Source organism: Empidonax traillii, unplaced genomic scaffold (genome assembly GCF_003031625.1).
Source record: "Empidonax traillii isolate 1590-97213 ecotype Southwest subspecies unplaced genomic scaffold, ASM303162v1 scaffold320:size708019, whole genome shotgun sequence".
NCBI lineage: Eukaryota > Metazoa > Chordata > Aves > Passeriformes > Tyrannidae > Empidonax > Empidonax traillii.
Genome location: NW_020955513.1, coordinates 265,552 through 291,366, shown reverse-complemented (window position 1 = coordinate 291,366; position 25,815 = coordinate 265,552). Strand labels below are relative to the sequence as shown.

The 25,815-nt window shown below is 39.2% G+C and overlaps 1 protein-coding gene across 2 annotated transcripts in view; it reads left to right on the top strand.

The window, feature by feature from the left end:
• Nucleotides 1-25,815, top strand: part of DHRSX (dehydrogenase/reductase X-linked) — a 206,842-nt gene that overhangs the window by 89,585 nt on the left and 91,442 nt on the right. For both annotated transcript variants that reach the window (XM_027891383.1, XM_027891382.1), the window contains one exon: nt 1,653-1,721. In XM_027891383.1, the coding sequence (XP_027747184.1) occupies nt 1,653-1,721 (69 nt within the window). The remainder of the gene's footprint in view (nt 1-1,652; nt 1,722-25,815) is intronic.

The window sequence follows — 25,815 nt, the reverse complement described above, 5'->3', positions numbered from 1 at the left end:
TGAAAAAGGAATCAAATAAAACCTTCGCAGAATTGATACAAAAGTATTTTTATCTCTAGTATAGCTCTATCCAGCTTAATAAAACACTGAAATCCTACTCTAGTACCTCACTTGAGGTGGAACAGTGAGGAAAATTGAAGTCTTGCCCATAAAGCCTGTGCACAGATTTCCCCAAAAATAGCAATTTCATTGGAGGGTTTGTCTGTTGATGCTGCATCTATATCTGGAAATTAACATCAAACTGAATTTTTTTCTTCTTTACAAGGCTGGATGGTTTTAAAGGAAAAAAACCAGCAAGAAGAAAATACTGCAAATATCTGCTTTCTTTCTTTCTTTCTTTCTTTCTTTCTTTCTTTCTTTCTTTCTTCGTCAGTCTGAGCAATATAACCCCATAGTTAATGGCATTTATAGAGAACAGTTGTAGACCTGTATGACTCTAGATTTTATGTAAGAATTATTTTCTCTCCAGTATCTGGAATGCTAAATGTATTTATGTTGGCTACATTTATGTATATGTTGAGTTTTCTTGTCTAGTATGAAAAAAAGAGATGTGTTTCAAATCCTTGTTTTTTACTGCAGGAGCACAGCTAAAACTCCATCCTCCAAAGGGTACATTAGCTCCTCAGAGTGGTTGGGTGTTCCCTAAAATCCCCTTCAGCGCTCTGAGCCTTCAGCCAGTGCAAGCAATGGATGACACATGCGCTGTCTCAAGGGCTTACTCCCACTTTTGTAACGCATTCTCTATGAGATGACATGAATCAGTTTAATAGCACTGTAAAGTATGTTCTAACATCTTAGGGTAAATACAAGCACGTACCAGCTAATGTGAACAAGAGGTTGAACCAGATGACCTCCTGAGGGCCCTTTCAACTTCATCTTGCTCTGTGACCCTGTGACAGAGAGGACAGGACACTTGTACACAAGAGAAAAAAGCATAGAAACTAAGGCAGAGGTTGATGTAATCAGAAAGGAAGGAGGCAACTTCATGAAGTTCATAGGATATACCAGTGTTTTATCCAATCTAGATAATAAAAAATAGGTATTTTGATGTTTCTTGTTATGGAAAATATTTGTTGATGGATAAATTGAATGCTAAACTTAAAAACTTGAGCTTGTATTACCAAGCACAATATTTTGCTGGCACTTGTTTTTTTTTCTTATTACAAAAAATTGCCAAACAAATGTCAGACAATTATGAACTGCCCACCTAAGCGTAATGGCACAGAAGACATTATTTGATGCTTAATCCCAGTAAAACTTCTTCATTTTTTAAAAAAGAGCAAGAGGATGTCTGCTCTAACCTACAGTGAAGCTTGTGTAGAATCTGGATGTGGTACAATTCACTTGGCTCAGAGACTCACATCTCAAATCTGCTGGCTCAGAGACTCACATCTCAAATCTGCTGGTCCCGCCAGCAGATGGTCCTATTTTATATGAATAAATGAGATAAACAGGCAGAATTCGTGTGAACAGCAGAGCATTTGCATAGCCCTCTTTCAAAACCTCTGCTCCCTGACAGTAATAAAGCACACCTTTTCACCTAAAACTTCATACTGGCTTTACACTGTGGTTAGCACTTCACAGCGGCATGCTTATATTCACACTCTTAAGTTGATTGCATTACTAATTTTCTATTTTCTGTATTTTCACAGCTGGAAACAGTGAAAGTGAGGGTCAAAAAGCGGTGAGGAAAATAAAAGAAGAAACTTTGACTGGAAAAGGTACCATACTATATCCTTTTCTTTAAGAAGCTTTTTATTTCCCTCTTTTTTCTATTCTATCTTCTTTTAAATTAGGTCCCCATGTGTACTGTTCAACTTTTTTTATTTGGGCCACTAGAACAGGTTGCCCAGAAAAGCTGTGGATGCCCTATCCCTGGAACTGTTCAGTGTAAGGCTGGATGTGGCTCTGGGCAACCTGGTCTAGTGGAAGGTGTCCCTGCCCACGGCAGCAGATGGTTTTTAAGTCCTTTCCTACCCAACCTATTCTTTGACTCTATAAATCTAACTCCTAAAGTAAATCTGGCTCAGGGGTAAAATGAACAGGATATTCTTTAAAAAATGTTTTCAGCTTTGTTTGACTTCTTTACTGTTTGTCATTGCAAAAGGGCTGACTGCAAGTTACAGTCTGCCTGCGCGTGTCTATGGGCAAAGTGATTTCATAGCTGAGCAAAAATTCTGAGAGCTAGAAATATTTGCTAAGGGGAGAATGACAGCAGGGAAGAGTATGTATGCTCTTTACATTGCTGGTTTTCCTCCCATCATGTGTATAAATAATCCCACTAAAAAGTGGGGTTTTAGGAGGTAATAGGTTTGTAAAGAGCAAGGCTGCTCGATTGGGTTATTTGACACATGTTGAGAGTTTATAATCCTTCACAGAGGAAAAACATTTTCTTAAAAATAAATGGACCTTTCATATCAAGCTGAAATTCCTATGCTGTTGTGGTTCTTCCTTTGTTTTCTTTATCTGATGATCTGTCACATTTGTGGAGGCATAAGGAGAGCATAGGTTGATAAATATGAGAAAAGGCATGTTGCGCACTATCTGCTGTGAGATTATATTTTGCAATGTATGGTGGAGGTTAATGCATCTCATATTTTTGTCTCATGGTTTCACTGTGTGTAGTTCCCAGTAGTGTATGATGATTCACTCCTGCCACTTTGATGTATCATTTCTTGGCAAAATAATAGGGCAGTGTTGCTAGTCCACCCTATTTAGGATCTTCATGGCTTCTTCTGAGATCTGATTTTATTTTTGTGCCTCTAATAATTACTGTTCTGATGATCAAAATACATGTTAATTATTGTGTTAAAACCCCCTTTCATTAAGATTTATCTTTTGGCTTATATAAATGTGCTTCCATCATAGCCCCAGGATACATGTATGCTAGTTAAAGGCATCATAAATTAAGGCATAGTTAGAAGGATCATAAAAGGAAAAAGGTAATTGTTACATCATTAAAGTCTTTTGCTGGAAGTTTCTGTACAGAGACCAAAACCAGTTGGAATTAATTACATCACGTGACTTGCATGAAGCCAAGTAAAACCAAAGTCTGTCTTATTTTCTCACATCAGTGTGATCACAGGCGCTTCTAGCACCCTAATCTTTCTTGATTTTTCTGACTAAAGTCAGCTATAGCCCTCAGTTTTAAACTGTTAAGTTACAGATGGCAGTTTGAGGAAGCTGAAAATATATCTGAAGTCTACTGAAGTTCCTCGTTGTAATTATTACCACTGATGCTTTAGAAATCTCAGGTCCTGGTAGATTTGGCTTAAAAAATCCCTGGAAGAGTGCTGCCTTTTCAGAATTTCTCACTGATTGAGAGAAATTTGTATTTACAAGTGTAATATACAGTTCAAAAGGCTTCTGTGAGACTGAGTGCCACTCCTGTTTTACTGCTTATCAATGAATTTGCACTTTGCTTAGTAATAGGATGTGTGTTCAGATACCCTGACCAAGACTGGGCTGTGCAAATATATCACCTTTTCAAAAGCTACAGTTAAAGATCTGTTTAGTCACTGTAAAAGAACATTATCAGTTATCTTGATCCTTTTCCCCTTCTTTTTTTTTTTTTGAGCTTTATTTCATGGCCTATGTGAAAACACTGCTTTACAGAAACTGTTCCCATCTGGAATATCAGACTCTTGAAGGAGAACTTCTCAAAACAGTATTGCTGGGCAGCCAGAGTGGTCAAGAATTGGGACAATATAGCTGTCTTTTTATTATGGACAAAAAACAGGAGGGGATGTTTTCAGTTTGTTATCCAGATCTCAGATCTCTAAGAACAATGAAAATCTTCCTGCTTTTAAGCAGGTTAGACAGCAGAAGGGAGCAAGAGACCTTGTCCTCTCCTTGTTGTCTGGCTGAGCCATGCATAGCACAAACATCCCCAGAGACAGCTCTGGGAAAATGCCAGGCTTATTGAATGCAAGTAATTATAGTGTTTTTAAGCCTCTATCATCCTTCTATGTCTTGGCCCACTGTCTGTCTGGGGCTCTGTCTGATATATATGGGTTAGTAATTTTACTTGACATAATCTACGCTTACTTCAGGGACAAGTGAGATTCAAAGCATGTGTATAAGCAATTCCTATGAAGCAGCTTATGAGCAATAATTTTCTAACAGTTTCAGAGAAGGGTAAAGGATAGTAATAAAAAGGCCATGCACACTGGGGATGTTTTTGTTTTTTGTTTGGTTTTTTTTTTTTTTATAAGCATGGCAAGACCTGAGAAAGGGACTAACAAAGTTTCTGAATACAGGCAGGAAGGAAGTCTGGTTTCCCATGTTGGAGACATTGAAATCAGAGCCAATGCCAAAAGATGGTAGCTTGCTGGAGAGGAAAGCAGTTGTGGCCATTCCCCTACAAGGCAGTGATGCTGAAGGACACAGAAAATCTAAGCAATATATCATATCACCTCTTCCTACCACCTATCCTCTCCCATGCTGCTATACCAGAAACCTCCTTGGTTCCTCTCCCTGCTCATTCCAGACTGTTTAGGTGTCCTCCTTGATTTTAGGTCTCTGTGCTGAGTAATCTATTGCTGAGTGAAAACAGTGAGGAAGTACACAGGCTGGTGAGTGGAGGTGAATAAGCTGCAGGTCCTTGGGGCACAATAGACCCAGTTCGCTTGACCATCAGATTCTCCTCCATGATAAAGAAATCAAAGCCCTTGGATATCCAGAGCAGACCAGAAGCAGTGCTGCATTGTCATTAAAATTCTCACATGGGCACTATTTCCAAAAGACCAAGGGCAACAGATTACTACACTCTGAATCATAAAGCTGGAAGAAGCCAGGATGAGGTTGGCATTTATCTTGCTTTCATTTGTTAAATTGAGAACTTGTGTTGTTAATAGTAGCAATTATATGGCTGGGAAAATCGTTGATGGCTAGGGATTGCCGCAGAGATATTCTAATTGGATAAATCTCTCTAATTTGCACATAGGGTGTGTCTTTGTTAGTGGGTTCGTTAGTTAGATCAGGAGATGCTTTTCAGGCAACCCTCAGGTGTTGCCCATTTTCTCTGATCACAGGCTCGCATCAGGAAGGGCACTGGAGCTCCTGGCCTGGATTCCATTTGGATGGAACTAACCTGGGAGGTGAGCTGCAGCAGTAAGAGAGCATTAGTGCGTGGGGGCAAAGTTAAAACTTAGCTGAACTAAGCATTCCATCAACCTGTGTCAGATCCCCAGCACAAAATGAGCTCTTGACATGGGCTGCGATTGATCCCAACCACTTGTTAACGTAGCCATAACCAAAGTTACCAGTTGTGAACAAACTTCATTGAGTTGCAAAAAGGGGAGGTTTCTGTGATAAAGTCAGCTCTTGATACTGGAGAAGAATCTTTCAATTTACATAATAGAGCATATCTCCTGACTCAGCCTCAGTTTATGTCTCTGCAAATGAAAGCTGGTTGTAGCCTGATGATTACAAACATACAAATGTTGGAAACTAATATATAAACATGAATGAAGGCTTCGTTCATTCCAACATAGGTTTATGAATGCCAATGGAATCAGCAATTAGAAAAACTTTATGCATAAGTATCACTCAGCACAGTACCAGTGGAAAGCTCTCACAACTGCAGTGTAGGAGCTGGAGTTGCAACTAGACTCAAAGGAGAAAAAAATTAAAAGTTAGTGAGAAAAGAGGGTGTAAAAGTCATATTAAGCATAGACCTCTTCAAAAGGAGAAGCCTGAGTTTAATCTCACCCAACATTTTTGTGGCAGTTCAAATAAAACCACAATTATAAAACTACGCACTAAATCCATGGCATTCATGAGACTTCCATTTGAAGTCAGGTGAGAAATGAAGGAGAGGCTTTCTCCCTTTAGAGTCAGAGGAATGCAGAGGTTAGCATGATGGCAACCAAATTGTGTCATTTACAGTCTTACCCACATCAAGACAGCGTGGGCCAAGCAGTAGGATGAATTGCCTTAAAAGCAATTCACATGCATTTAACAAGCCTGGCTTTTTCCCAGAGCTGTAGCTTGGGATATTTGTGCTACATGTGGCTCAGCCAGGGAATAAGGAGATGACAAGGTCTCTTGCTCCCTTTTGCAGCATAACCTGATAATAAGCAAGTAGATTCTCCTTGTTTTTAGAGATCTGAGATTGAAGAATTTACCTGACAGAAGAAGGACTAATCTAGCCGCTACATACCAAGTGTAATTACAGAATAGCTCCTAGGTGGTTTCTCCACCGATGCTTGCTGTATGTTGGGCACCGTTTTTAACAGAGCAGTCCGCCTTTTTCCACTGTCTACCAGACTAGCTTTCCCTGCAGGCTGCTGGGGGAAAGTTCAGCTGCTGAAAGTTCCCAAATTCCCAAACTTTTAGATTTGTTGGTGGCATTCCCAGCACATGAACTAGAGCTGTGTAAGCCAGTTCAGCAAAGACTGATGCCTTGTTAATAATATGTGCAAAAGTGTCACCCAGGACTTTTTCTTTGACATGGCATGTCAAAAATATCATTACGGAAGTGGTCATCCAACCAGTCAAAAATAGTATAAAGTATTTGCTGAGACATATCTTCTGTAAGTGTGCATAAGCATGCTTGAGTTTATGCTTGCTTGTGTCAGATTTGCTTTTCGTGGTGTAGCTTTGAGCTGTAAAAGTGTAACATCCTGGGATTGTGGCTAGATATAATGTGACTGCTTTGTCCTTTCTACCACAGCCTGCTGTTGGAATCCTTTCTGTACCACTGCTGATGCTGAAAGACCAGCAGCATTGGTCTAAACAGTTTCCTAGCAATAACAGCACAGTTTCCATCTACATGGTTTCCTTTTTCATGCTGGTGCATTATCTCCAGTACTTAGCTTTGGCAGGTCAAGGACTGTCCTCAGAGTTGTGCAGCTGAATGCCAGGCTCATGAAGACATCTTAAAAGACAGGGTGGTGATGTGAATGAGGAGTAAAGAAGTCTCAGTCTGACAGTATGCCACTTTGCAGGACCCTGTGTGCAACTGCAGAGTTTTTCTGCTTTGTCACTGGATGACAGGGGTAAGAGCCTTGCCTAAACATTAAGATTTTTTTTTTCCTTCCCCTCCGTAGCCTCATCTAAGGTTATAGCAAATATGTTCAAGCCAAATGAAAATACTTACTTTATAAACTTAATATCAGTTTGTGGCCGGATCCTCCACATTCACAATGAGCGGAAGACCCTTTGCCAGAGTCCAAGAAAGTAATGCAGGGCTAATACAATTTCTCTGTGCTCATAGCACTTATGTCCCTTATTCAGTAAAGCTAGGGACTTTTTGCTCCGTATTAAGCAGGGAAGATTAAGATATCTCCAGAGCCCTCTGATAAAATCATTTAGGTGAAAAGTTTCTGAATCACTTGTCCTGCTTTTCTCTTTGTTTTACATAATACTTTGAGGCAAAAACATGATTAAATTCATTAAGTCTCTTTGCACAAGTCTTTTTTTGTTCTCCTTTTGACTTGCAGTACAACACAATACAAAATTTTCCCCCACAGTTTTTACATACATATAAAACAATAGAGAACCTCTATTTTTCTGGGTTCCTTCAAACCCCTTAGAAATTGAGTTATCATGTTAGCACTGTGACAAATCAGAAATTAAGAGGAATAGGAATGTGGTTCACACAGCTGACGATGAGTTGCAGATCTGGATAGTGAGGTGGAGATAAAGTCTTTCAAATATAAAATATATTCATAATGCAGGCACAGGCTCTGCCTGCTGGTTTCCTAAATTCCCATTTCCATTGGAAATGTGAAACACATTTCACTAACAGGCTCTGCCATCAGGAATCATGATTTTCTCATATTTAAATTATATCTAATTGAAACTTAGAAACTAAGAAGTGCACAGGTGTAGCTGCAGGCAGAAAGTCCCGTCAGATGTCTTGAAATGATTTTCTGCCTGTAAATCACCAAAGCTTTGTGTGACTAATGGGACTGAAGTTCTGAGGTTAGGATTTTGCTGATTGTGCTGCCCTACTGAAGGCAATCTGGAGAAAGGGAGTTTCAAAATGAAATTGTTTCTTCAAGGCTGGTAAAAAAGCTTCCATTTCACCCTTTTACAGGATTTTGATCCTCTTGTAAGGACCTGTAGAGCCATGATGTTGAGCAGTGACTGGAAAAAGGTGCTCCTGGGTTTGATACCTCCATTAATAGGCCATTATTTTTTCCGTCTCAAGCAGCATTTGCAGGCAGGTTGCGTGAGCTATTTCCAGATCTTGTCTGTTCTCAACAAAATTGCCAGCAAATAGAGAAAGACAAAGCCAAGAAAAAAGCAATTTGTTTTCTCTCTGGAATGCTTTAGTATTTCTCTTCCAAGATCTACTTTATATAGTCCTAGCTTCTGTGAGTTACTTTTAGGGTTTAAGAAGTTAATTTGCTTATAACAAGTGGAATATTTTCTTTGGAAATGCCATTGGCTTCTGCACTGGGGATCCAGCTGCCAGGAGCATGGGGAACTTGTGGCCTGAAGTAAACACAGGAAAAACAGAGCCCTTATGGGCTGTGTGAGCAACCTTGCAGGTGTGAGCTGCAAGTGAAACAACAGACCCTGGTCAGCCAGAATGTGCAGATGGTGCTGGTCTTTCCTTGTCAGCTCCATCCTTGCAGCAGTACGGCAAGGCTCCAGAGGGAGCAGAGCCAGAGAGGAGTCTCTGTGCCTCTGAAGGACCAATGCCAATGTGTTCATGCTTAATTTGCATTTCAGGGGCTGTTTTTCAATAGCAAAGAATTAAAGCTCTGAATAGATGTCCCTGTTCTGAAATGAGTTAAGAGCCAGGTTCTCCCCAGCAGTGCCCAGTGACAGGACTAGAAGCAATGGGCACAGCCTGAAATGCAAGAAATACCATTTTAAACTCTTTTTCTTTTTTTTAGCATATGGACTTTTGGATATTGGCACAGGTTGCCCAGAGGGTTTGTAGGTTCTCCATTCTGGGAGATATTTGAAAGCCATCTGGACACAATGCTTGGACAACTAACTCCAGGTGGCTGAGAATGAGCAGGAATGGGGACTTGGCAGTCTCCAGAGCTGCCTTCCAGCCTCAGCCACCATTCAACTCTGTGAGTCTAGGAAATTTTGGCAGCCAAAATTTCGTGAAACCCAGTCTGCTTTGTGTGTCCAGTCTGACTACAAGTACTGTAATGTACACATCTTCCAGAACTTCAGGGTTTTCAAGAAATTCTATCAGAGTTCATATAGTGCTGATATTAGACTTTTAGGTAAGAATATATAGTGGTAAGAGTAGCAATAAGTTGATCATAATGCAGTCTTAGGAAGAAGGTATTTAAAAAGTACTTTGTAGCAGTGTTAAAAAACCCAAACCCCATCTGTGCAAGTAAAAAACCCTTTCTGTGGAAACAGAAGGAAGGAATGTAGGAACACTGATGCTGGGAGTAAAAATTTGTGTGAAAAGGCCAGGAAATATTGCCTATGACTCTGAATCAACTTTTTTGTTATTGTTTTTGGGTTTTTGTTTGTTTGTTTGTTTTTGTTTGTTTTCTTTTTTGTTGTTTTTTTGGGGGGTTTGTTGGGTTCTTTTCGTTTTTCTTTTTTGTTTGTTTGTTTGTTTTCTTTTTTGCAGGGCATAAATTAATATATTTTATTTTCAAACTTAAATTTTAAAATCTAACTTCCAAATGAAATATATTCAAGATTACATGATGCATGACATTTCTGCCACATTTTCACCATCTGAATGGAAATTACCATGCTCATGTGCACTTCAAAACCCTTCTCAGCCTACTTAAAGGCTTGCAGGAAATGTGTAATACTAGCATTTTTAATAGTCTTTTCTGGTACTTGATGCTAGAAAATCTGGCTTCTAAGAAGAAATATAAATATTTCTAAGGAGACTAACAGACTCTTCAATTAAGAAAAATATCTAACATGAGAATCATTATTTGCCTAATAATCATATCTGAATTTGGGTTTCTCTTCTTATATTGAGGCACTGTTTCTGGACAAGGTGATGTGAACTGTTACCAGCACCTGATCAATTTCCCCAAGATAATGGTCATCTGTGTTTTATTCCTTACTTAATCTTAACATTATGTCTGCCACTGACTTCTCTTACCAAGGTTACTGTTGACTTCAGATTGCTTGGCAGGAGTAGCTCTTCACAACTGATGTGACTTGAGGAGACAAAATAAATCAAATCATCTTTTCAACATTCACTTTGACCTAGTTGAAAAATAATCCTTGCCAGTGTTTTACCTCCCAAGCATGAAAAACGTGTGGGCCTGAAATGAGAGAGAGATCTCTGTGGCTCTGGGCAAGATTTGCTGTTGTTCTGTGTTTCCTCTCATTTTAGTCCAATCTCACTTGTGCTCACACACTTGTGCTTTTTTAAATAATAATTTACAGCAACTAAACTTCCTGCAGCATGGATCTTATTTAAATGATACACTGTCTGTGCTTCTTTGTCTTTAGAAATTTGATGTTATATCAGAGGGAAAAAAATAGATATGTATGTATTGGAGGGAAGGAAGGGAAAAATAATTCAGGGAGAAAAGCAGTTTCTCCTTTTCAAAACTTTGTCATGGCAGCTTGGGGCTTCTGAACTGGAGGTTTGTAAAAAGTTCATTTCTCTGAATTGAAATAAGCCTAAATACTGCAGGCTTTTTCTTAGCTTGTACTTTACACTTGGAAGTTAGTCCATGCAAAAATCCCATTGCCCTAATTGGAACAATTTTTGGTGAAGATAGAATTTTTCCAAGATATGCGTCTGTTTTAATGGGAGCGTTAATTGGAAAAAGAGAGAAACATTTTTACATTCAGATCTGCAAAATCAAACAGAGAAAGTGTAGAATCCCTGTAGAAGGGATTAACTCAAAAAGTGTTAGTGTTCAAGCCAATCCAGATCAAAGCCTTTTAATCCAAACTTGTTCTATGTTCTTATGTCCCAGACTCTTGTACCATCAAAGACAATCTTTGTTTTAGAATCTAGACCTTAAAATCTTCTTGAATTAATAAGCTGCTGCTTATCAATGCTTTATGTTGATTTGCAAATGCACACTATAAATGATTTGGGTTTTTTTCTAAGAAGAGAATTTTGCAAAGGTTTTGTTTAAAACAAGATTTTGTTTAAAAATTGCCACAAAAAGGAAGTGTCCTGTGGAAAACACTTCTTTCCTGTGAGTCTAAGCCTACTTTCCATTAATCTGTTTGGGGGTTTTTTGTTTTGTTTTCTGTGAGATGACGAAAAATTAATGGTTCTGTCCCAGGCTAAGTGAAGTCCTCAAATGGGATTTCCTTCAAGACTTTCTTTCTGAAAGTAGGAAGCAAAGCACATCTCGAGTGCCACGAAGGCCTTATACTTTGAAACCTTCATCCATAGATAGTAGAGACAGATGACAAAAAATATGCTTATTTGGGATAGAACAAGGTTGATATACTGAGATGTTCTCATGAGAATCTTAGTCAGGTTCTTTCTCCAGTTAAGATGATCTCAGTTGGCTGCCCGAGGACTGCTATCTTAGAAGGTAAATGAAACTATATTTTAGTCTGGAATCATAATTCTGTAGTTACCTTGACAACTACCGGTGATATATAACTACACTCTGTTTGCCTCTCCCGATGCCCTTTCAGCCAGTCCTACAGACAGAACAAACAGAATATAGGTTTGTTTAGTTGGTTTTTTGTTTGTTTATTTGTTAGTTTTCATTTGCTTGAATCATACCTCTAGAAAAATGCTAGTGAGAAAGCTAGCTTTTTGAAGAGTAGTCCAGAAATACCGTTCATAGGCTGTGTGAAAATCTAGCACATTTATCGCTAGTCTCTTTACCTTGTTTTCTGAAGAAACTATTTTGAAATAAAGCCATACTTTTGCACTTCCGAAGTGTTTGCATGGGGACTATTTTTCAGAAGCTGGATATAAAAAAGCTGCTCCTTCATTTCAGCTAGAAGAGGGTTACCCACCAGCCCCAAGTTTAGGGATTTGTACGGCAGCAGAATGAGGACAGAACATGGGGTTTAATTAATTTCCTTCAGCCTACAGTAAGAAGCGCGTGCTCTGGGGAGTTTAGGTCCAGTGCAGCATGGGGATTTGTGGGGGACATTTGTGTAAACAGTGGGTGGGGGCTGAAAGGAAATAGCAGTTGTGGGTCCCTGCCTGCTGTCTTCTACCTCTGCAGTCTGATGTGGGGTGGACCTCGGTGGTGCTTGCCCTGCTGCCTGGCTTCCTGGACCCTTTGCATAAGCTGCCATTGCAGCCACCTAGAGAAATCTTTTAAAACACACCATCTTCTGTAGTCACAGAGGATAAAAATTAGTGCTGTTTTTCCTTTAGTTTCTTTTTAGCACCAGGTGGGATATAAGCAGAATTCAGTCTCAAAAGGATGGTATAAATTTATGCTACCAGCACTAAATTAATCTTTGATTTGAAAAATATATTTTAATTGATCTTTTTTATTATTAAGACAATATGACAATTTCTCTTTTTTTTTTATTTTAATTTGAGATTTTGCAGATTAATTTAAATAATTTTTTAAATATAGTTTATTCTTTGAATTAAATAAAAATCAGCATTCTACTGCAATGGATGCTAAAAAAAGGAATATTTACAAATGTGTTCAAAGACCAGCTGAGCCAGACAGGCAAAATGACAGAAAATGGGTGAAAAAAGGAAAACAGAGGAAAGAATCATGGGAGAAAAAAAAAATCACTACATGAATTCCACATTTCATATTCCATTTTGTTTTTGAATGGTTGTATTTTTGAATTTAGTTTTAAATTTAATCCCAAATAGACAGTTAAGACACTAACATGCACGTTAATAAGCCCAGCAAAGCGGAGAAACACTGAAGAGTGAGAGGAAAGACAAAGGAGAAAATCAACGCAGGGAGTAGAAAAGAATGAAGAAGCATATGAAAGCAGAGAAAAGAAGAACCTGGAAAGAGGTTACAGCCACAAAAGCTTGAAGGAAAGTAAGATTGTGTCCAGAAAATATTATGTGCAGGGGCTGACCGGTTGTTTAGCATATATGCTAAGCTGACTTTTGAGTCCCTGAGGAAAGAACTGGAGTAACTCCATAGTTCAGGATTTCACTGTTGGGAGTTGCATTTCTTGCAGTAACATGTTAGAGAAACTCTCGCAGAGTCACGTCCTGGTTAACAGTGACACAGCCATGCCTGCTTAGAAGGCATGAGCTAGCCCAGCACAGTGTACACGAGGCCTGTTTAATCCACCAGGCAAGAGGGTATGGGCTTTTATTCTAGCCCTCTGCTTACATACTTCCCCCTGACTTTCCATGAAGGAAAATTGTATATTTTCCTTTCCATTCTGTGTACTTAACTTTCCCCATCTTCTCAGAAGATCTTCCAAAGTGTTCAGGATTCCTGGCATCATTGTATTTCCATTTCTGTTATCTCCCCCTCTTTTCCCTTCCTCTATTCCTCACTTTCTCCTTTCCTTACTCTCTCTTCCTTTTCATCCCCGTCTCTTTTTTTTTTGTTATTTTTTTAAAGAGGTGAAAATAAAGCTTTGTAACACATCTCTTGCTGTTTCATATTATGTTTAAGATTGTATAAGTGTACTCACAGGAGTTGCTTTACATTCTCTGGTAGTTTTATTGTGCCTTTTCATGTTCAATTTTAAAAACAATCCCGGGTTAATGGTGCTTGTATAGTCAGAGAAATTGGACATTTTTTAAAGGAACAGTGTGATTTGCTATTCTGCACATTCATTCATATACTAAATTTTATTTAGTCTCTCTTTAGCTGGCTTCTGAGATGGAGACATTAACCTACTGCCCAACTAGGAAAAACAAGATCCTTCATTGATTTTATATAGGATTGGAAGAGTACACATGGATGATCTGGATTGCATGATATCTTTTCTCTGGCTCCTATTCTGTTGAGCTGGTTTCAAAGCTGTCAAATTGAAAAACACAAAGTGAGAGTGACATGTTATGTCCAGTGGGTGTTTTTGTCCTAGGAAGAGGTATCATACTAGCCTTAGGAAAAGCCTGAAAGATAACTTCCGTTATTATTCAACTGAAAACCAGAAAAGGAGTGACTGAATCATTAAGCTAATTTTCTCTGAAGGGAACAAAATAGCTCTTGATGGGTTTTTCTCTCTCCCTGTGTTCCACTTCCTGCTTTTTATCTCAATGTCTCCCTGGCATCACCATGCCCACTGAATCTTCTCTCCATCCTTACCCCAAACCTTTCTTCTCAGGTCCTGTATGTATTTCTAGATATTTCTGACTTCCTTTTTTGTATCTCAGAACTGCAAATACTGAGTTTGACTGTCAGGCAAGGCAGGAGTTTGAATGATTACATTCGACAAGCATGAATCACAAAGCTACTTGATTGTTGCATCTAGATATTTCTAACCCTTTTTGGGGGAGTATTATAACCTTCTAAATAATGGGGCTTGGGGCTGTAATTCTCTCTCCTCTTGAAAACAATGGTAAACTTACAATTGATTTGAATGCAGTCAGGGATTCTACCTCCTAATTTTAAACATTTCTGTTTCTTTAAGTGTACTGCCTTAATTAGAGACTTGCCTCGCATTTATCAGGAAAGTGACAATTCCAGCAATTCACCTGAACAATTATGCTGTGGTAGCCCAGGAAGGCCAGAATTTTGATCCTAGTTGGCCATAAATTTGTCCAGGGAGGTATCGAGTCTCAGGGCTCTTCAAATCTGAATCATAATAGGTGTGCAAGCAGATTCTGTTCCCATCCATGTACATACTTACTGCTAAAAACCCCACAAACTGAATTTCTCTGTTTCTTCAGTCAATAAGAACAGTAATTCAGATCCACATTTTAAAATACGTACCTTGCAATAATTTTGTTTCCAATGATTTTACAGCTAACTGCAAGGATTTTTTGAAGGCTTTTAAACCCTAATGTAGGTTGTATAGCGCTGAATAGTGGGGTGATTTCTGTATGTGTTAGAGTTCATACATGCTAATCAGTCTGACTGCTTAGAAAACACTGCGTAGCACTGGACTAATTTGCAGTGAGAGTAGCCTGTAAAGGTTGGCCATTAGCTGGTTTCAACGACCTTTTGTCTACACGTTTCCTGACAAACAGCTGGAATCTTGTGCATTCCCAACAGCTTGCAGTTCCAGTGCAATGAGGCTGAACCAGGCTGTTCTGTATTACAGATGAAATCAAGCCAAAAATAGTCTCTGTAAGTGCTGTTATCTTTTATGCGTGGTAGTTACAGACAACAAATCAAAGATCCTCGTTGCTTTATACTATACCTCTTCCTCCCCTGCCCCTGCCATCCTCCCCCACCACAGTTGCAAGCATTTTGCAGTCCTTCCTTTAATGAGTTTCTTATTTTAAAGAGGTCACACTCATCCAGACTGTTTTATTTTTCTCTGCTTGGAGCAACTTATCTGCAATCATTCCTGTTAAGTGTTGCCTAATTACATACTTTTGCTTGGTCTTTCAGGAAATTCTAATGATCCTCCCAAGCCTTGGTAAAGCTAAATATTTCTGGGTTGTCAGCAACCTTCACCACCTGTCTATCCAGCCTGCTTTACAGAAAATTTGTAACACCTGGCACCTACCACTTGTTTGGGTATCAAGCAAATGAACTACTGCTTTCTCTGGAGAGTGCTCGGAACTGGCAGCAGGCAGAGACAGTGACTGCTCCTAGTGAACAGGGCCATTAGTCAGCCCTTAGACTCAGGGGCATAGGAAAGGATTTTCCTTGGGGCCCAAACAAACCTGACACTAAAAACCTGGAGTGGGTTTTCTGTTTGTATGTTTGTGTTTCGGTGATGTGTGTGCAGAACAGCAAAAGCTCAAATAAAACAAACAAGCAAGATCTGGAAATAGCCAGTGCCTTTGCCTGAAATAAACCCCAACTTGTAGTAACAGTTGTATTAAACTTTGTGGAATGGAAGAATGAAGTTTGCAGGTTGCAAAAGCAGGGTGCTGAAGGTACCAAGAAGGCAGCACATTAGGATGCAAGCTGCTGCTGTGTAGCATCTATGGAAAGAGGGTATTTTATTCAGTTCTCCTTTATATTTCCTACCTCAGTGTGTGTGTGTCAAGTCTACTGAGAAGACAGAAGAGCAAGGGGTTGACATAGAGTGATGGGAATGGTGTGTTGACTGATCATAAACCTTGTCTGGAAAGTGAAGCTGATTTTAAGTGAACACAGTAAGGAAACATGTAGGAAAAAGATGGATAAATTTGCACAGGATTTTTTTCCTTTTTGCTGTAAGAGAGTAAGAGAAGGAGTCAGAGAAACATGAGTTTCCAGCAAGAACATCTGAAATGCTTTGTAAAGGTGTTGTGAATGCTGGAGCATGTGTCTTTAATCCAGATATATTGAATTGAAAGGGATGCAGATACTAGCGTGAAGATAGAAGACTAGATAAATGCAAGATTTTTGAGTTGCTTTTTCATGGAATATGTGATTTTTATCTCACAAAGGAGAGTTTCAGGAAACAGATCCAATCCTGGAGAGGCAGTAATGGTGGAAGAGCTAGCAATAGCAGAAGGATGACTGGGAAGCCAACTGCAGCTAGAGAATTGCTGACTATACTGGACACTGTATAAACACAGATCCTTTACCTTTATTAGTACAATAAATAAACAGCAGTTGATATTGAATCTCCATATTAAGTTTCAAGAGTGATATAAATTGTTGACTAAATGATCATATCAGCATCCTGGCTTATTTTGTCAAAGTCTCCGAAAGCAGAAAAGTTTAGATGAGACAGAGGAACAGTTTCTAAAGATGACCAAAGGTTAGAGTTTTTAATTGCAGTCAGCACAGCCTCTGAATTCATGAATATGCTTTGTGCTTTGGACTTTCTTTTTGGTGTACTATTTATCCTTACAGTGAAGATCTAAAAGCTTCATTTCACTAAGTGAATATAGAGAGAACTATAAACTGAGATTTATTTTGGCTAGAAATTAATATTTGCTTATGTAAGCCAAAAGTAAAGACTCCTGAAGTGAGTAATATTTTGTTTCTCCTGTAGCATGTCAAAAACAGCTTCTCTTTGGAAATTTTAGCCTTTCCAAATTCAATTTCAGCACTTATGTGTTTACTTACCTGTTTAAATTAAGAATTGGCAGGAATCTAAGATAAAAATTACTTGTTTCTGAGCTGATATGATCTTAATTGAGAATGCCTGGCTCTCACACTGTCATTGATCACATATTTTGGTGAATTATTTCAAGGCACATATAAGGAGTATGAATACTACCCCATGGCAATATCTAGCAGAAGATTCTGAGAGAGCCCAGGTGTTTTAATATGTTGGTTTGAAAAAGCTCCAGAAATGGTATGTGGTTTTGGAATCCTTGGAGGAGGCAGTGGACAGCTTTCCAAACACCTGGACTCCTTGATCCACCTGTAGGATAAGCTCTCCTGCCTAATATGTTGCAACATATTAATCATCTTTGCCATGCTTGAACAATACTCACTTCTTCGTGGTGTTGCTCCAGAACAAAGGTGCAATGTTTCTACTCAGATCCTGCAGAAACATTGCCCCAGAAAACGTGTTCTTCCCTGCCTTGTTTCCTTCAGATCTGCAGGAAGACTTTGAAGGTCCGGGGTCTGGAGGAAATGGGAGAGATCTTAATATGCTTTATATCTTCTGTGTCTTTATGTATGCTTCCTCCAGTGACACTGAACTAAGAAATGGTTTGATTTTTAAACTCAAATGCAGTTTCTGAGTAGAGCCTTTTGAATGATGGAGCTGTAATAGATCAGACAAGCTGTGAGATGATAAAATATATAATGACAGAAATGGGCATTTAGCTATGTTTTTTCCTTGCTTCTCACTCGTCAATACCTAATGAGTAGGGATAATTGTGAGGGGTATTGAGCAGTGTAGAGACAAGAGCAGAAGAGATCAACGACTGTGTCTTTGTAGGAGGAAGAAAACGGGCACCAGCAAAGCATGGGAGAAAAAATGCTATTTTGTCAGTTTCATAATAAATGCATGACTTGAGCTGTTTCTGTAAACTTTAATGTACACTATAAGCAAATTAGTAAGATTATTTAAGCAAAAAAAAAAAAAAATCATGCAATGTACTGCAAAAGTTGAATCTAAGGAGATGTAAGATAAGGTGCTCAGCGGACCTTTCCACAGATCTTTATGGGAAGAGAAAAAGCCCTAAGACTAACTATATCTGATGCAACTTAGGAAGAATATATCACGTGCATTATGAAGTGGTTATTTGTTACCACTATTAAAAAATTTGCCTGCTGTTGCAAGGCATAACTTCGGCTTTTTGAAGTGCCTAACTGACGTCTTTGAATCATGTTCTTTCATCTCCAAGATCAAAGTGCCTTGGACCTATTTAGGAATATTTAGGCTACCTGTCCATAACATGACTTTGGGTGATATATCCACATGGCTTTTTCAGACCGAGAAATATAATCTGTCCCAACTGTTTTTTAAGAGCTGTGTGTAAACAAATTATTAAAAGCACCAGTAAAAAACTGGTGGCATCCGCAACCCATTCCAGGGTAAGACAGAGGCACACATCAACGCTAACTATCACCTTTGTTTTTGCAAGGAGGAAACCCAGAAACTCTGGAAGGCTAAGGTCTACTCAGTTCTGGGTACCTGGTGACTAGGGTACTCTACAACATGGTCCCATCAAATTACCCTTAGAAAGATGGGTGTTTTTTTAAATTCTCCCCAGGAAACAGTGTAGGATAAAATATGGTTAATGTGTGTTGTATGAAATATTAATGAAATCCTTGATTTTCTGATCAAGGTGATATGGGGGGAAAATCATGTTTCAGTGTTATAAGAGATTTCAAGAGCTAGCAAGGTGGTTTTAGAGGGAGATATATATTCTAGAGATTTGTATGAGGCATCTCATCCACTCTTCTGTATCAAAGCCTCAGTCTCATGTGGTGTAAAGATCTCATCTCATAAGAACAAGATCTTCCAGATACAGTTTTTAGGTATTTTGGTTCCAAAGACGTCAGGATACTGTTAGCACGTATCTATTCCCCAGACTCTGCCCCGTTCACGTAGTGACAAATCATTTTGCAAGGAAGGAACTCAAGCATACTTCATACAATTTTTATTTCATGAAAGAAGTGAAGCTTTTCATTACTCAGCATGATATCCCCTTTATGAGAAACAGTCCTTTGGCATAGCTAATGCTGGGCACGCTGTGGTCAGTCTGTCTAACCTCATCTATGCTATTGCTTAGACTCAGTGACTGAAAAAGCCTCTGTGGATTGTGTTGAGTAACTTGTGGTCTTCTCACTCGCTGAAATGTCTCTGAGGCACAGTTTGGACAGTTAGCATCTCTAAACCACTGGTGCCTGGGAGCTGATGGGAAGTGCTGTGGGAAGCAGTAGTAACGATGGGCTGGAAAAGCCCTCCTCCTGCTCGGTTTCGGCAAAAAACACCATGCAGAAAGACAACTCCGCTGTGTCACTGGGACTTGCGTACATTGCTGCAGTTGATTGTAGGACGAGACTGGTCCTGGACAACTGGATGGCAGGCCATGAAGAAATAAGGAAAGCAACAATTGGTACTCCTGGTGAGGATGAGTTTGGGAGCTTGAACTCAGGCCCTTTTGATCTTGCACCATGTTCCCTGGCACTGCAGGACTCACCTAGGCAGCCTCAGCCCTTGGAGAACTGGTTGGGTACTTCAAGCTCTTCACCCAAACTCCTTCAGTAGTAACAGGAGAGAGATGAGAACATCTAAAAGGCAATTTTCTCCACCCCAAACAGCTGTTATAAGGAGGGCAGCATAAATGGCTAGCTGGAGTTACACAGCTAATTGTAGCTAACTGAGATCACCTCCCTTCTTTCTGTTTCTTTGGTTCCATGCATAATTCATTCCTTTACAGGGAAGACAAGTGTTTGTTGGAATTAGTGAAAGAGCAGTTTAAAGGCTTCCAGGGCGATATATATGCTGAAGTATTTCAACCTGCTACAAAACAATTTGTGTCTCTTTGTAGTAAAAGAAAATGGATATATATTTTTTCCATATGAGATAAGGGAGAGAGTAATTTAACAAATAATACACCTACCCCTTCTAGACAAACTCAAAAGATTTGTATATTATGGTAGCTGGCCTCAGTCCAGCAAAGCCATTAGCCATGGGTAACTCTTAACAAAAAGAAATCTGCTTAGCTCCCCCTCCTTATGCTTTTTAGGGCATTGATCCTGTGTGTTGATCCATTTAGTCCATTGGGCTGGAATATATAAGGGCCCACAAAGGAAAGGCCACATCTGGTTCAAGGTTATGCTTACTGGTCCCCACCCTACCCTCACCCCAAAGCAGCCAAGCAGACTTTTTCCCATACCCAGAGCCAAAGAGTTTTCCTTTTCTACAGTTTCTGTGTGTTACATGCCAGCCCTCATCCAATCCTTTATCCTCCAACCCAGGTGATATTTGTACAGACTCAATATGTTTCAGACAGGATTTGAGCCCAGCCTTAACACAGCCAGAGTGCAAGCATTACTGATCACAGGCACAGAAGGGAAGGCTTAACCTTTGTAATGTCAAGAGCTTTTTTATTTCTCTAGTTTCTGTTTGACTTCAGGAAAGGGTGGGGAAAAATTTGATCACTGAATCAAAATTATATAGAGCATGAAATAATTTGTGCTACGTATGGTGTAAACCATTTAGGTAAGGATCCATCTGAATTTTTCTATAGCCTAGCCAATTACAAATCTTTGTAACAGGAATACGTCATTGGGTTCAGCGATTTTTTTTCCTGAATATACTGGAATTACACAGTACATTTTTATATACTTCTCTGGTGAACACTTGTACATACCTATGGGACTTCTACATTGAGCCAGTGAAGCACCTTTCTTTTGTCTGTCATGTTGTTTGGTGTAAATGTGCCAGGATACGTGATCTGTGAGTTAAGACCTGCATTGAAGCTCCAGAAGTTTGTATCTAATGGTTTTGTCTCAAGGCCAAGCATGAACAACTGATATTTTTCCCCATTTCAATTCTTCTGCCTGTGTCTTGTTGTTTAAGCTAGACACACAGTAAAATCTTAGGGTACCCAAACTGCCTTCTAGTTGTGGCAAATAGTTGTTATTCATCAATTAATCTATGTAAGATTTCGAAGAAATGCTAGTAGGTAAACGGGGAAGAAGAAAGGAAAAAAAAAAGAGTAACTTTTGTGGTTGATCTGTTCATCTACCTGTTATCTATAAATATGCCTAGTCATACCTTATGTATGCTTGCATGTTTGCTTTGTGCAGTGGGATTTTCCTTACTGACTCAGGGAGAAACTCTGACCTCTGTGAAGGACTTCTGTTGTGATGGCCATAGCTCCAGCATCCAAGCCACATACAGAAGCACACTTCTAGTACGTGGGCTCAGTATCAACATCTGTGTGTTAGATGCAGCTGTCAGTTCTGTAACTTCCTAAAATGTAATTTCCAGGCTAGCACAATACTGTAAGTTGTCTGATGCCAAGAGCAAAGACCGAGTCTTCATGCTTGAAATGTTAAGCTTTGATTGTTCTGCAGAGATTTGCACAGTGCTGTGTGTGTCTGTACTTTCTGGCAAGAAGCCTATGAGCAGCATCAGTGCAATGCAGATGTGCCTTACTTTTCTCACTCCCTATATCATGCAGATGCTCCAAGCTCACAGCAGTGTCATCTGCCCTTTCCATGAGCAGAGGACCCTTTGTAGATGTGTTCCTTCCTATATAAAGGTCGCAGGCTGCCACCACCATGAGTGCTGCTTCATCTATGAATAGTTCAGCTGAAGCCATCTTTAAGCCAGACAGAAAAATAAATTGATCACAGTGGAAAGAGCTCTTCCACATGATCCAGATTGCCTTAGTGTAGTCCCTCAAGACTATTTGAGCAGTGAGATACTGTTGCAGAATGCAGCAAGGCCTCAGTCTGGCAGCATGGAAAAGAATGTAAATAAGAGGTGAACATCCAATCATATGTGAAAGCTAGTGGTAAATATAGATATTAGAGCTAAGAGTAGAGTTAGTATGTAAGATTCTAGGAGACAGTGTGTGACTGCAGCTGACTGCTAAGGCTGTTACCAATCATAGAGTTAGATTACAGAATATTAATGATCTCATTATATATCCTATATAAGCTGTACTGTATAATCAATAAACGAAGCTTGCTTGACACTCATATTGAGTGTCCCTGCTTTCCCTTGCTGTGACAAGATACTCTTCACTGTGAATAGGAATGACAAAATCTGGCCCAGGGGTAGTTCCCCAAAAATGTAAATATAGAAACTGCCACAGAAACATGTGCAGGGGCACAGAAGTCTTTTTTTTCTACCCATGAACTTTGCCAGCAAGGTCTCTCTCTCAGAGTTACTGCAGCAGTTCAAAGCTTCACTAGCATTGTGGGTTTGACGAGAGGAAACATCACTGATCCAGCTCAGAGAAACAGGCAATTTGCCTCTATGAAATTACACTTAGTAAAGCTTTTGGGAGTTCATGTAGGCATATCTGAATCATAGGTATCTCAAATGCTCTGAGTCATGAGAGGAAGAGGGAGCCATACGAGGATGAGAAGCTCTCCAGACACAGAGAGAGTAACCTTTAAGTGAAGTGCGCAAGCCATAGACAAGGAAGCTGTCTGCAGCTTGTGCAGGAATCTGGAAGTACTGACTGCCAGTTTTATTGTATTTCACAGAGATTTGCAAAACACTGAAACCCCGAACACATGTCTGCATTTCTGCGTAGATGCCATACCTGGTGTGGTAGGAGAATCCAGGCTTTTGTGCAAAGGACATTTCCTTGGCAGGCTGGTTTCATCCTCCCTAGTTCTGCTGGTTCTCAGGCAAGCCACTTCCCTGCTTGCACTTCTCTGCATGCCCAGTAAGAACTGTTAGGCAGGCAGGGGAAATCAGGCTGAGGTTTCCTGTGTGTGGAGAATTAGATACTCTTGGCATAATGCTTGAGACCACTGAGTCAGCCCTAACCCAGAGGTCTCACCCTGTGGTATGAATTAGCCATGGTAATTTTCGCAAGTGGAGCAGTAAGCAACAAAATTGCTGGTCAGATATGGGCATGCGGTTCAGCTTTTAGAAGTACTAATGTGTTTCTCTAAGAGTTTCATTGTGTTACACTCATTTACCAGGATTTATTTGACCTTTTATTTGCACGTTGTGTGCATGCAGTCCACAGAGGCTCTGTCTTCTGCAACAAAATTTCTTTCCTTAGGAATGCCTCTAGTGTTGGGAGAGAGAGGGGATTCAGTTCTTTTTCCCACCTTTTTTCTCTCTTTCTCTTTTTCTTTTTTTTCTTTTTGTTTTTTTTTTCCCAATGCCAGTTACAGATCCCAGATGTCAAATAGCAGCAGCAGCTGGCTGCATGACAGATCCCTTAGGCTGCAGCTGGGTGAACACTCCTGGATTTATTCTAGCTGTGTCATATAGATGGTATGCAGATTATTTCTCTGAGCTGTCATGCTTTTCAAATGCCTCTAGCTTCTTTTTTTTTTTTTTCCCTGCTTTTATTCTGGTGATACACAGAGGCTGGAAATTCAGCCTTGGAGAAATCTCGCATGTATTGTATATAAGATCTGTGGATCAAAACGGTGGCCTATGTATGCATTATTCCTTTTACATAACCAGATGATTTAATTAAGAAGTAACATTCAACGTTTCCAATATGATGTTAGATTAGGGTTGACTCTGTCCTTCAATACTCTTCATCTGTGACAGTATCACTCTTCCATGAAGATGAAAGGGGAAACATTAATTCAGGAAGTCTGATCTCTCTCTTTAAGATTATGTACTCAGTGTCCAAATTTCTTGAATGTTACTTTTCTCTTCATAAAGTCAATGTGAGTAGATTGATCGAATGTGAATGACAGAACAGAGCTTCAGATTTCAACAGAAGAGACAAGCAGAAATAAATTTTCAGTAGAAGCATGCCTGCACAATATACAAAGAAGATTGGCATCACCGGATGTATTTTTATTTGTGGTGGTGAATTTTCTTTAGTAGTTGTGCTGTACAATCCATTTGTATTTTGATTTAACTATGTCCTTTTCTAAATGTGTTGTAATACTGTCTAAATTACCAGGAATCATAATAAAGATAAAATTTTGGTTTTAACTACAGTGTATATTTTGTAAAAGTAGTATAATTTGAAAGTAAAGTATAATTTTGGTATTCTGATTAAACTTTAGTGTCCTTACTCTGAATGAATAATACCTAGAGAGCTGAATGATTTCATATGAGATTATTTGGGCATATGCTTAAAGCTTCAAGGTAATATTTCAAAATATCATTTTCTAATAATTTACCTCTTCAGTACTGTCTAGGATATTAACCAACTCAAAACAGTTTGTTCCAGAAACAGAAGTGCTCATTGACTCAGCCCCCATTTTTTCCATTTTGGGCAAAATCAAGAAAATAGCTTTCACCAAGTGAAGCAAAATACACTTTCTCTAAATGATCTAATCACTTCTGTGCTCTACTTCATCTCACTTTTGTTTTCTTGAAGTATTACCTGCAACTAAAGTGGAGGTGGTTGTTGTACATAGTCAGTCCTTTGCCCATTTCCCCTTTCAGAAAGTATTGATTTTGCCTATAGACCTAGTGCAGAACCCAGTTCAGAGCTCTAGGAAAATGCAGAAATGCCATGCAAAAGTAGCTATAAGCTGGAAGAATTTGCAGCACCAATAAACGCAATTCCACTGTTAATTATTTTAAATCTAAAGCCAATGTATGTGCTTATTCTTTATAGTCACTGAATTATGTCCTGTGCATTATTTTTGAGTCAGGCAGTCATGTAGCCTATACTTGTGGCTTCCCCTAGCTACTTCTGGGTAACTCCTGTTCATCTTTCTGCTTTCTAGTCCTGACTGGCAGCTTCCTAGAGACCCCTCATCTTTTCAGTTCTCCAAAGGACACTGAAGTTACTAATGTTTTTCTCCCTAGTGCAAAGATAGTTTTATTCTCCCTCCCTATAGGAAATGCTATGTATTGATCAATGTTGTTGCTTCCTCTTGATGAAACCATGTGTAGTAGACCTGTCATGCTACTCCCTAAAAGGAAATTAGTCTGACTGCATTCTTGATTTTTGTCCTTGCTTGTCCAGAATAGAATCCTTCTGTTTTTCTGTTGTATCCCCAGAAGCTCTTCTTCCCTGGTTACGATTCTGAAACAGACACTCGATGCAATTGTTTGTCTCCTTTAACCTCATTTTTTGTTGTTGTCAGTAAAGTTCCTGCTGGTCCTTTGTTGTGCTTCCAGTTGGCCAGATTGCTCATTCTCAGTCGCACATGACTGACTGACCTGATAGAGTGGCAAAATATCTTGACTGCTCTGAAACAGGCTATTGTAAACCTGCAGAAACATTGTCTGCTGAATGATTTTCCACATTCTGTTTCATGTCTTTCAGCAGGAGGCTTTGTTGCCAATGCTCTTTCAAATTACCTTTTTTTTTTTTTTCCATCTTACTCTTTTGTTTTTTGTCGGTTTGTTCTGATTTGGCTACATTCAGGAGGCCCCAAAAAAATAAAAAAAAATCTTTAAAAAAATTTACAGATATTCTAGTAGCTTCATTCAGCACTTTGTGATACTTAAGGGAGTCAGAAATATTCTGCTTTGAAATAGAATAATACTGGTAACTTTTATTGGTGGGGTTTTTTACTATTTTTTCTTTTTTTTTTTTTTTTTGACCTGCTTAAGATATCAATCATTACATCTCCAAGTCTTGTGTTTTATCTTGCTTTAAACTTATCTGAATTGCTGACCATCACCATCATCTTTTTGTTCCTCTACATCCTATTGGCCTCTACTTTAAGATTTGTGATGTAAATTCTTTTAAAAATTCCCTTCAGTGATCTGTTCTTTCATCTGCCTGCTTAATCTCCTTGTCCTATAAGCCCTAGTTTCTTACATCACAGTATGTTACCTAGCCTT